General features: G+C 42.3%; 1 protein-coding gene across 8 annotated transcripts in view; it reads left to right on the forward strand.

Moving 5' to 3' along the window:
• USP40 (ubiquitin specific peptidase 40) overlaps positions 1 to 8,813 on the forward strand; it is an 88,898-nt gene that overhangs the window by 69,152 nt on the left and 10,933 nt on the right. For 6 of the 8 annotated variants that reach the window (XM_012434143.2, XM_064372869.1, XM_012434144.2 and 3 more), the window contains 6 exons: positions 468 to 594; positions 2,733 to 2,827; positions 4,471 to 4,589; positions 5,915 to 5,980; positions 8,201 to 8,411; positions 8,697 to 8,792. In XM_012434143.2, the coding sequence (XP_012289566.1) occupies positions 468 to 594; positions 2,733 to 2,827; positions 4,471 to 4,589; positions 5,915 to 5,980; positions 8,201 to 8,411; positions 8,697 to 8,792 (714 nt within the window). Of the gene's footprint in view, positions 1 to 467; positions 595 to 2,732; positions 2,828 to 2,923; positions 2,964 to 4,470; positions 4,590 to 5,914; positions 5,983 to 8,200; positions 8,412 to 8,696; positions 8,793 to 8,813 lie in introns of those variants that run through there. The other 2 variants (XM_064372873.1, XM_064372871.1) reach the window with 2 other exon arrangements.

The following is an 8,813-nucleotide window of genomic DNA, read 5'->3' on the forward strand; positions in this document are numbered from 1 at the left end:
TCACTAACCAAAAATGAGGTGGGAAGAACTAGATAAGTAAGTAAAACTGAAATTACAGGGTACGTATAAGACAATGGGTTTATTCCTTAGTTTGTATCAGAAACCCAACTTAGATCAATGGGCTCTTGCATCTGTGTGACAAACAGCGCTGCCAGGACTGGTATCCTGGGCCAGCGGTGCCTGGGCTGTGCCTGGAAAGGCTGGTATAGTGTGTTCAAGCAAATGCCTTGTTCTTGTTTATGCTTCTCATTTATTTTATCTACTAAGATACTTAAAGTCTGATTTTTATGATTTTAAATTTTTGGTTGTAAAAACAAGTATAATTTATGACAGTTAATAAATCTAAAAAGAAAAATGGTAAGTTCAAGAACATCTTATGTCATCAAGATGTTTCTTTCTATGGAAGTAAAAGTGAAGTTTCACTTAATCTTTGTAATCACAACAGCTAAACATGCTCCATTCTTCAGGGTTTCCTGAAGGTGCCCATCTGGTGGTACCAGCTTCAGGGTCCCTCAGGACACTGGGAGAGTCATCAGGACCAGACCAACTGTACTTCCTCTTGGGGCAGAGTGTGGAGAGCCGCTTCCAGCCAAGGTGAGAACAGAATGAGATTTCAGCAGCCAGTGCATAAATAAAGAGAGGTAAAATGACTGCCTGTGCTCTGAGAGTCAATTGAAATATTTATTTTAAAAATGTAAGGTTGTAAATCAAGACGTATTAATTTCATAAGTCATTCCAGACATCACATCATAACACCATGCTATTTCTGTAGGTGCTCTGTAACCTCTGTAAAGCACTGTATATCTTATTGTTGTTTACTATTATATGAATATATTACACTTTTCCAAAAACTTTTATGTATCATCTCTCAAGATCCTCAGGGTAACAGGGGCCCCATTTATCACCATGTACCAGAATATCGAGGCTTCAACCAATTCTAGGGATGTCATTGCAGCCCACAGGGGCAGAGACCAGGAGTCCACATTCTACATGTCACAATCTTTCTGCCTCAGAACCCTCAGGAACTGCTTCTAGGGCATTTGACATCATCTCACTGACTTCTGAGAAGGAAAATAGACAAGTACAAGCATGTTATCTTACTCAGCATTCAGCCACACACATCACGATGGCCAGAAGTCACCATCAGTGTGTTCAGTTGCCCTTGTACAAAGAGGAGTTCCACTTCGTTATAGAGAAAACACTATTTAATCTATTTTGTAAGTGTAGATAAAGCAAGTATATTTTTAATAGGCCCAACTCGTTAGCTGTTTTTTTCTTTTTATCATGTTTATTTAGTTTATATTACTTATATTTCTTTTTAATCTTTTAAGCCTCAGTAATAAAATTAATATAAATGAGCCAAATTCTTATCTCCTTATTCTTTGAAGTTAGGATTATATGGATAGAGTAATGCCGAATGAGCTATAAAATTGAAATAAAGTTACTTTTTAGTTGGGTTACACTAGTTCATGTTAACTAATGGTAAAAATGCTTTGGTGATAGAATTCTAGTTACGTGTAGAATTGGATACAGAATTTAAAAGCATGTTTATTCAGTGTGTTTCTACATGACAGTAAATAAAAGGTTCCTTTTTTGGTAATATATTTGTATCACAACAAATGGGAAATACAGTCACGTGTCACTTAACAGGAATATGTTTTGAGAAATGCATCGTTAGGCGATTTTGTCATTGTGTGAACGTGGTAGAGTGATTTACACAAACCTAGATGGTAGAGCCTCCTCCACGCCTAGGCTATGTGGTGTAGCCTGTTGCTCATAGATTATAGACCTGCACAGCAGCTTGCTGTATGAATGTTGAAGGCAGTCATAACACAGTGGCAAGTGTTTGTGTATCTAAACAGAAAACGGTACAGTGAAAATATGGTTTTATAATTGTATAGGACCACACCACATGTATGGTATTTTACCAAGTCATTGTGTAACCCGTGATTATATATTTCATTCTTTAGAATTTCCTAAAATTGTCTTTCCAGTAGTGCCAGCCTGTAGTTTACTTAAGACGCAAGAAGAACGTCTAATGCACTTAGCTGACTTCTAATCCATCTGTAATTTCTTGCCATGCATTGGCGAAGTGCTCAGCAGTAAAGACAAAGCAAAAATAAGTGAAGACAATCTAAATTTAGTTGCCAGCTTTTATATTGTTTTCGATGAGAAAGCATTGTGTTTTTCCCTTTTTTAAAACTTGGAAAGGCCTTATTGTCAAGATTTCCTTAATTCTGTAAGCATTTGTTGGGCACTTATTACGTGGCACCCATTGTACCCAGCACTGAGGAGACAAGATAGATGGCCTGCCTCCTTTAGAAAATGCTGTTGTTTTGAGGAGGAAGATTAAACACCTGCCCATGCACGCGCGCACACACACACACACACACGGAACAAGCTGGGATGAGTGTTATGAGAAGAAACAGGAAGCTGACACACGGAATGCAGGCAGTGTATCCTACGCAAAAAGTCTTCTTTGAGGAAGGAGGGAGTGTGGAAAAGTACACTCGACGTAGGGTCATAAGTGTCAAATTCCTCATGGTATTTTGCCAACAACATGCCCCTGCCTACTCACCTGCCAGACGGGGCTTCCTCACGAAACTTGGATGCAGAGGCTCTTGAGTGGAATTTTAATAACCTATTTACAATATCAAAACATGGCAATGTATTTCAGAAACACAAAATAAGTTTCAAGTTCCTTGTAAACATCCTGTTCTGTGCTTTGGAAGGTGCTCCTGGGAACGAGCATGTGGAAGTTTCTCTCCTCTACTTGGGAGACATAGAGATCTCAGAAGATGCCACGCTGGCGGAGCTGAAATCTCAGGTCAGACTTCTTCCGTGCACCATAACTTAGTGGTAATGTGACTTCTTCCAGTGAGATATTAATATATTCTTCTATCTCCTTTTCCCTCAATTACAGTCTGTTCTGATATGGCATTTGTCATATGCCATGTTCAGTGGTAAGTACTCGCAGGCAACACACGCCCATGGTGCAGACGGCTCCTCGTGGCCTCACTGGTCCCTCCTCTGACAGGCATGCTGTGCTTTTGTTTCAGTCTATCCTCAGTGACTTGCGGCTTTTGTTCATTTTTATTTTTTAGGGACACATGGTTTCTTGGAACATTTGTAAAGCATTCACTTTATACCTTTATTTACATTGTTTGTGTGCCATTTGTGACCCATATGTTAAATGTTGTTACGAAAAGCTGTGTTACCAGTTTCCCAGGTGGTCAGAACACCAGCTTTTATGTTAGGATGCTAAACTAGATACTGTGTTGTTTCTTATGCACTGGCATTCACAGAGGAGGAAGGTTTTGTCCAAATGGAAAGGCTGGGTTAAGTACAACGAAGGGTTGAAGAAGCATCTGCGTACTGTTGGACTGAAATGAGCATTCCTTTCTTCTCTTAGAGGAGAAACTGTGAGGGCCTATATAGATTAGCGCTTGTTGATGTTTGGCTTTCGTGTGCCCTCAGCATATGAAATACCCTTCCTCAAGAAAAAGCAGACATTGGCCAGGTGTGGTGGCTCACACCTGTAATCCCAGCACTTTGGGAGTCCAAGGTGGGCAGATCACTTTGAGGTCAGGAGTTTGGAACCAGCCTGGCCAACATGGTGAAACCCCACCTCTACTAAAAGTACAAAAAAGAAAAAAAAGTGCCGGGCACGGTGGTGCACACATGTAATCCCAGCTACTCAGGAGGCTGAGGCAGGAGAATCACTTAAACCCAGAGTGGGAGGTTACAGTGAGCTGAGATCGTGCCACTGCACTCCAGGCTGGGCAATGGAGGGAGACTGCATCTCAAAAAACAAAGGAAAAAAGAAAATTATTCTCATGACAACAAGTGGGAAGATACTTTTTTTTTTGCTTCATATTAGGTTGAGAGATACAAAATTGCTATTTTTAGGTGAAAAAATGGATGAATACTGGTAAGTTTATAGGCTCCAACCTAAGTGTATCAGTAGGGGCTTAAAGTGATATACTCCTGCAGAATTAGAACAAGCAGTTTGGACCTACTGATTGCAACCAAAGATTGTGAAATATTTCAGAATCAAAAGCTGACTCATCGGCCGAGCAGACATTGGTGGAGAATTGCACTGGCATGGAGTAAGGCTGATGAGTCCCCGCTATACTATTAGAGCAGACTCTGCCCTGGTGAATTCACTCACATGGAAGTTAATTCCAAAGTTTCATTTTTCAAACGTGATTAAAAAGCTTTTGGCTCAGATTTAGAGATAAGAGAACTCATTTCTTCCTCAAGCTGATTTTGGTGCAGAGGAGTATGAAGACTGCTCAGCGTTAGTGTCATTTAAGAGAGATTCCTGTGACTTTTAAAATGATGTTCTCATTACTTGAGAGACTCTTTTCCCTGAGATGTCACTGTGTAGTGCTTCATTTTTTTCGAAAACAGTATGTTTTGAAGAGTGCTTTTTAAAATCATTGGAGAAATGTCTGTTTCTTTTTCTAGGCCATGACCTTGCCACCTTTCCTGGAGTTCGGTGTCCTGTCCCCAGCCCACCTCAGAGCCTGGACGGTGGAGAGGAAGTGCCCAGGCAGGCTTTTACGAACTGACCGGCAGCCGCTCAGGTCGGTTCCTTGCTGGACGCAATGCCGTCACTCTCTGCTGCCGCCGCACTGGCTAATGCAAAGAATAGAGGAAGTGTTACTTTTCTGAGCTGAGTGAAAACAGAAAGCCCATTCCTAGGCATGCCACACTTGTGAATTGGGTGACACTTTTCATCATAAACCCCAACAAGACTTCAGTTTTCCATGTTAAGTATAAATGTAGTGTTGTATATTTTTTCTGTGCTCCAGTGACTGTGACATTATACAACTTAAAAGCATTTGGAGTGAGAAGAAAAGTAGGAGCAGCTGTTTCTCACTCAGAAATGTTGGATTCAGCTGATCCTCCTTCTGAAACTTTGAACTTAAAGAGCAGGTTTGGTTCATTTCCTTTGCAAAAAGCAGCCCTGAGGCTGCTTGTTCTTTTTTTCTTTTTTTTTAAATAGATGGGGTCTGGATCTGTCGCCCAGGCTGGAGTACAGTGGTGTGATCATGGCTCAACTACAGCCTCAACCTCCTGGGCTCATGTGATCCTCCCACCTCAGCCTCCTGTGTAGCTGGGACCTCAGGCATGTGCCATGACACCAGGCTAATATTTTCTTATGACAAGGTCTTCCTGTGTTGCCCAGTCTGGTCAGGAACTCCTAGCCTCAAGTAGTCCTTCCACCTTGGCCTCTCAAAGTGCTGGGATTATAGGCACGTGAGCCACTATGCCTGGTCAAGGCTTTTTTTTTTTCTTCTTGAGATGGAGTCTGGCTCTTGTCATCCAGACTGGAGTACAGTGGCGTCATCTTGGCTTACTACAAACTCCACCTTCTAGGTTCAAGCGATTCTCCTGCCTCAGCCTCCTGAGTAGCTGGGGTTACAGGCACCCGCCACCACACCCGGCTAATTTTTGTACTTTTAGTAGAGACGGGGTTTCGCCATGTTGGCCAGGCTGGTCTTGAACTCCTGACCTCAGGTAGTCTGCCCACCTTGGCCTCCCAAAGTGTTGGGATTATACACGTGAGCCACTGCACCTGGCCAACGCTGCTTTTAATTAGTTCTGATTACCATCCCAAAGTGACTGGTATGAGAATCTTAACCCTGACTGAACATAGGGAAATGTCTTTGGCAATTTGGCCATCTTCCCAGAGCCAGACCTACACGTTTAGTAAAAATGACTCAAGTACCTAATAGTAACCACAGCAAGGATTCTCATTTTTTCCCTTTTCCAAAAGCTTGGGTGTTCTTATAAGTACTCAGAAAACAATCCTTTGCTCAAGAAAAAGGCTTAAAATTGAGAAAAAATTATTTAAGAAAATTAAATGTTATGTCACTCAATATTATTTTCTTTCACTTATTATCAGGGAATATAAACTAGGGCGGAGAATTGAGATCTGCTTAGAGCCCCTTCAGAAAGGAGAAAACCTGGGGTAAGAAATTCTACTCTGCATTAAAGTGACACACACATATTTTAACATAGTTTGCCTTTTTAAGGTTTAACAACTTAACAGTGTAGTATTTTTTTTCACTGTTTCTAAGTAGCCTAGCAACTTAAAATAGATTGTATTCTAGAAATGTGTTTGTATGTCTGGTGTCTAAAACTTGGAACCTGTTCTCCCATAAAAACAGTAAGAGAGAATTAATTTTTCAGTAACCCTGAAGTGCATATTGACCCCACGTGACCCTGAAGTGTCAGCAAGAGGCCCACCCACAGCTGTCATAGTGTGTTCCGACAGTCTGCCGCCCAACAGATTTATCATTGCTCCCATCACTCTGCCCCCTTATTCTGCTTTATTCATCCTCATATCACCTGACAGCTTCTGAACTTACCGATGTATTTGTTAGTATCTGTGTCCCACTACTAGAATGTAAGTACTTGATTCATTGCTATATCCTCAATACTTAGAATAGTAAGAGTGCCCATGTCCTAATCAATAATTAGTTATTAAATAAAGATGCCCCCAAAACTGTCTACAATCAAACCATCTTGTTCTGTGTTCACTGTAGCAAAATGTTTACAAGTCCTTTTGTAAATATGAACTATTAAGATTTGCTGTAGCCGTTATGATGTGAATATCCTTCTTGTTGTCTGCTTACTATATGAGAAAGCACTCTTTCATCCATGTCTAACCTGTATTTAATTTTACTGTTTTTATAAAAACGCATTCTTAATACAAGTTGTACAACCAGAAATAGTTTCCTGGAGGAGAATTCCAGGATCAAATGGTATGGACATTTTAAACCTCTGTAAATAGTTAAATATTTTTCAGATAAGTTGTACCAGAATATGAGTGTTTATATTACCTTGCCCACAAACCAACATTGAATATTTCATTGTCTAGATGTTTCCTAAATTGATAAATGAAAGATGATTATTTTGTTCTCATTTGCTCCAGTGCTTTGATGACTAGTAAGTTCAGGCATTTATGCAAAGTATATTTTGTGAGTGCATGAATGAATTATTTCATGTATTTTGCTTGTTTCTGCAATGAAGTCTAAGGGGAAAGCTCTCTTGGAATTTGTGTGAGCTCTTTGTGATTTTGACCCTTTGTCACAATGGTTGTAAGCAGTGTCGGGTTTTGATAGACACAGTGCCCCTTGTCCTCTTGAAGAGCAGCTGTGCACCTCCTCAGGCCCCTTCCGTGGGCTCTTCTGTCCTTGGCTGACCTCCAGGCCACTCCTGCTCTCCTCAAGGAGGCCTCTAGTCCCTCCTGTTTCTCTCCAGTAGCCTCTGTCCCCTCCTTGGCAACTTCAGCATCTGCGCCGATGCCTTTTCCCTCCTCTGGCCGCACTGTGCTGGGCGAGGCCCCACTCCCTGGCCAGCAGCCTCTCCTCCGTGGGGACACGGGACTGTGCAGCCTCTGCTCTTGCACTCTGCACTCCCCTGATTCCACAGGCCCACATCCTCCCATGTGCTCTCTTTTCTTCCAGTCATTTATTTTCTCTCATTATGTTACCTCTTTTGATGGTAGAAACACTTAACAGAAGTACAACATCTAAAAATCGGTCATTGTCTCAGCATCCTAAGAACCAGTTTTCATTTCCCCTCACAGCCTTCTATTTCTTATCTGTAGCTTTTCCTCCATGGCGTCTGCTGACCTCTGCACGTCTCTGTTTCTCCTGACTTGCTGAGTGTTGCTCTTTCTCCTCCTCCTGCCAAGGTTTCCCATCTCCCACAGCTGCAGCCTTGTCTCTCACCCCCACCGTGTCTCTCTTCCCAATTCCAGCCCTCAGGTTCTTCTCCCCGGGTACCTCACAGCAGCCCAGATGTATAGCCCCCAAAATCAAGGGCATAACTGCCTGCCTCGAGCCCACTCTCCTCCTGCCAGCTGCTGGGTTGTCAGGCTGGGCCCCTCTCACCCTGTCCCTTCTGCCACCTCTGTCCTTTTCTCCTGCACTGAGGAAGGTTCCCTACCCTCTCTGGGGGGCTCTGCTGTGGACTGAGAATGAGATCTTCGCTTCCACTCTTCATCAAGATGGAAAGAAATTGAAGTGAATAAGGATTTGCCACTAGCATCCAGCAGTTAGGGAAAATCTCTCCTTATAAAAACCAGAAAAGCTGGAGGGGAAGTTTTGCCCACCATGCCTCAAGTTACCATGAGGTTTTGTTTGTTTGTTTGGATTTGGCACTTGACAGTTTTCTGGTGCAGCCCACAGGACGTGCTGCTGAGGACACAGATGCGCATCCCCGGCGAGAGGACCTATGCCCCTGCCCTGGACCTGGTGTGGGACGCGGCCCAGGGCAGGACTCCTGGCTCCCTGAGGCAGAGGGTTGCTGATTTCTATTGTCTTCCTGTGGAGAAGATTGAAATTGCCAAATACTTTCCCGAAAAGTTTGAGTGGCTTCCGATATCCAGCTGGGTAAAGTTGTTGGGGTGTCACAGAGAAGTGGGGGCTTATTGGCGTAGCAGTGAGGTTAGCTACAGTTTTTCACAGTGAGAGAGAATTTAGTGAGAACTTGAGAGAGAATTTAGTGAGAATGTGAGAGAGAATTTAGAATGTGAGTGAGAGAGAATGTAGTGAGAATGTGATAGAATTTAGTGAGAATGTGTGTGAGAGAGAATTTAATGAGAACTTGAGTATAGGGAATTTAGTGAGAACTTGAGGTTGAGTTTTGCTTATTTAAGATGTTTGATTTTCCCATAGAACCAACAAATAACCAAGAGGAAAAAGAAGAAAAAACAAGATTGTTTGCAAGGGGCACCATATTACTTGAAAGACGGAGATACTATTGGTGTTAAGGTAAGCTGTTTAACAGCAGAT

The sequence above is a fragment of the Aotus nancymaae genome, unplaced genomic scaffold (genome assembly GCF_030222135.1).
Source record: "Aotus nancymaae isolate 86718 unplaced genomic scaffold, 86718_ANA_hifiasm-v0.15.2.pri h1tg000008l, whole genome shotgun sequence".
Lineage (NCBI taxonomy): Eukaryota > Metazoa > Chordata > Mammalia > Primates > Aotidae > Aotus > Aotus nancymaae.